Below are 3,362 nucleotides of genomic sequence, written 5' to 3'. Positions count from 1 at the left end.
TAGGGACAGCTCTTACATTTCCTGTAATCTCAGCATGTGAACAAGGCTTTCAAGTCACACTGTGCAACCTTCCTACCTTTCTTAATTGCTTGGGGTAAGATACAAGTGAGGCTGGGGTGGGGCATGGAGGACACAGAGAGAGAGGGCTGTGCATTCCTTCTCTGCCACCACCCTGTCCTCAGCACAGAAGCACCCAGCTGACTGTCCTTTCTTCTGGGCCCCAAGTCCTGGAGCAGAGCTGACAAAGGAGATTCTTGAGAAAGCGCCTTATTATTGCAGGAAGTGCTGAGCCAAGAGCTCCTAGCTGCCCCTTTTGCAGATGTGAAGGGCCAGTGAACCTTGGACCCAGACAATTGCTTAACACTCCTGTCCTCTCCCCTCACTCCCTCAGCCCTCTTGACTTCAATTCATAGGCATTTGTCTGGCATTCCCTTTCACTGCTGGCTGAAGAGGAGAAGCAGTTGGACCGCCCTTCCTGGAGGACAAGTATCTCCAACTGCTGCTGGCCACTGCCTTGGGAACCTGCTTATATCCAGGGCCAGGGAGTGAGTGTGTGTCCCACCCTCTCTCCTCATCCCCTCTCACCTTGCTAGTCCTCTCACCCCCAACCCCCCTTTGCTCCGCTGCAGTGTCCAATCACTTCTTCTCCTGAGTGCCTGTTGCCCTAGTATCTCTTCACTTGCTTGACTAGCCTCTCCTGTTTTCCTCTCAGCTGTCCCCTGCTCTGTATTTCCTGGCATCTGCTGCTGGGCTTCAGCTGTTTCCTTGCCTTGGCTTTGGGTGGTATCTCTCCAGCAGCTATTCCAGAATGGGGAGTGGTCTTCAGCTGCCTCCCATCATCTCTAGGTTCTGCTGTACATTTGGATCACCCTTCTCTAATTCATACTTTTTTGGGTGATGCAGCTATGCTGCCGTGAGGGGATTGATGGTAGGAGGCCTGAAATACTAGAAACTGGGAAAGGTATCTGGAAAGGAAAAGCCACAAAAAGAGAGGAATAACCTGTCTTCTTTCAGGGTGGGGTGGGACTGCTTGAGCTTTGCCGGGACTGAAGATTCCAGGTGAGAGCTGTTAAGGAATACTACCCAAAGCTCCTTGAGCAGGGGGATGGTTGTGGGTTTCCAGCAGATTTATTTTTTAAACTAATTAATTGATTTATATTTATTTATTTATTTTTAAAAGATGACTGGTAAGGGGATCTTTTTTTTTTAATTTTCTTTTTTTTTTGAGAGCATGGTGCTGACAACACCAAGTCAAGGGTTAAGATCCCCTTACCAAGAGGGAGGATGGAGGGAGGTTTCAGTGATGGGTCATAATAATCAACCACATTGTATATTTACAAAATTAAAAAATAAATAAAAATAAATAAATAAATAAAATAGGTATTGGTGGCATCGCATTGTTTTAATTTGCAATTTCCTAATGACATAAAATGTTGAAAATCTCTTCATATGTTTATTTATTTTTAAATTTTGTCAATATACAATGTGGTTGATTATTATGACCCATCACTGAAACCTCCCTCCATCCTCCCTCTTGGTAAGGGGATCTTAACCCTTGACTTGGTGTTGTCAGCACCATGCTCTCCCAAGTGAGCTAACTGGCCATCTCTATATAGGGATACAAACCTGTGGCCTTGGTGTTATCAGCACCACACTCTCCCAAGTGAGCCACGGGTCTTCCCTCAGCAGAAGATTTCCAAAGCCTTTAGGTTTACCAGAGCTAGAGTCTTTGGGGGAAGAAGCAGCAGTGTGAGAAGATCCCACAGATTAGTTGCTTGAAAGGTTGGTTCCTAATGTTGCATCTCAGCACAGGTGACAGGTGAAACTGAAATTGGAGGAAAGACAGACTTCTTTTGGGTAAGGCTGAACACTCAGGCTCAAACCACTATACCTGAGAGCTGCCAGACTATCTCCATGCCTGTCTTGTATCACAGCAAGCTCAGATAGAACAGGATTTAGTAGGTTAGGTGGGCAGCACTGTCCTAATGATGAGAAACAGATGCTTTCTCTCGGGGAATGAGTGCCTTCCCACAAAAGTTCAAATTGGGGTCGTTTTGATGAGGCAGGTAGAGAAGAAGAGGTTATATGGATGTGGGAATTAAGGGAGAGATCTCTAAAGTGGTGGGTGGGTGGGTGGGATGCCCATACTGGCCCCTGTGTGTGGGGGAGAGGGTTTTTATGTAATTGCTAGCCACCCAATGTGTATCATCCTCTTTCTTCCTTAGAGGGCAATGCCAGGAGGCTGGTGAAGGCTTTCCTCTCCTCCACCATGGTTGACAGCATTAAGTACGAAGTGGCCTCCCAGAATGAGGTGGATGCTTCCCCTTTGGGCAATGGGGCCAGTCCAGGATCTGAGCAAGTAAAGCTGAAGAAAGAGATCTCGCTGCTTAATGGCGTGTGCCTGATTGTGGGGAACATGATTGGCTCAGGCATCTTTGTCTCTCCCAAGGGCGTGCTTATGTACAGTGCCTCCTTTGGCCTCTCCCTGGTCATCTGGGCTGTTGGGGGTCTTTTCTCTGTCTTTGGTGCTCTTTGTTATGCGGAATTGGGCACCACCATTAAGAAATCTGGGGCCAGCTATGCCTACATCCTGGAGGCCTTTGGGGGACTCCTTGCCTTCATTCGACTCTGGACCTCCCTGCTGATCATTGAGCCTACCAGCCAGGCCATCATTGCCATCACCTTTGCCAACTACATGGTGCAGCCCTTCTTCCCAAGCTGCTTTGCTCCCTATGCTGCTGGCCGCCTGCTGGCTGCTGCCTGCATCTGTAAGTGGGGCTGGGGCAGGAGGTGGTGGGGTGGAGGCCTGGGCAGAGGCTGGGATTTGAGTCCAGTCAGGGAATAAGAATGGGATGGAAAAGAATGCTTCTGACAACAGCTATTTTTTTTGGTTATATTAATGTATGCTTTGTGTGAAAATTCAAACAGTACCACAGTGTTTAAAAACACACACAAAAAACAACAAAACCTCCCCAACTCACCTTTCCCCCAACTTCCCATGGTAAGCACCATTAGCAGTTTACATGTTCTTACTGATTTTTTTTTTTCTTACTCCTTCAAGAGATGTAGTTTTGTTCAGTCTTTTGCAAAAATGGGATCATACCATTCTACATATAATTCTACAGTGTGCTCCTCCCCGCAGGATTTGTAAGTGATATTCTTTTCTACTTACAGATCTACTTTTTTTTTTTTTCCTTCCTTTTTTTGTCTTTTTTCGTGACCGGCAACGGATCGCAACCCTCAGTGTTGCTCCCGTACCGGACCGGGACCGGCAACGGGATCGCAACCCTCGGTGTTGCTCCCGCACCTCGCTCAGCCAGTGAGCGGCTGGTCTGTATGTGGGATCCGAACCCTCGGCGGGA

At 47.6% G+C, this 3,362-nt stretch overlaps 1 protein-coding gene across 1 annotated transcript in view; it reads left to right on the top strand.

Moving 5' to 3' along the window:
• The first annotated feature begins 2,085 nt into the window (after nucleotides 1-2,085).
• LOC103585593 (Y+L amino acid transporter 1-like) overlaps nucleotides 2,086-3,362 on the top strand; it is a 2,621-nt gene continuing 1,344 nt past the window's right edge. Inside the window, exons 1-2 of the mRNA XM_008566603.1 lie at nucleotides 2,086-2,125; nucleotides 2,226-2,768. Coding sequence (XP_008564825.1) covers nucleotides 2,086-2,125; nucleotides 2,226-2,768 — 583 coding nt within the window. The remainder of the gene's footprint in view (nucleotides 2,126-2,225; nucleotides 2,769-3,362) is intronic.

Source organism: Galeopterus variegatus, unplaced genomic scaffold (genome assembly GCF_000696425.1).
Source record: "Galeopterus variegatus unplaced genomic scaffold, G_variegatus-3.0.2 Scaffold253, whole genome shotgun sequence".
NCBI lineage: Eukaryota > Metazoa > Chordata > Mammalia > Dermoptera > Cynocephalidae > Galeopterus > Galeopterus variegatus.
The sequence above is the reverse complement of the archived record's forward strand: the minus strand, read 5'-3'. Positions and strand labels throughout refer to the sequence as shown.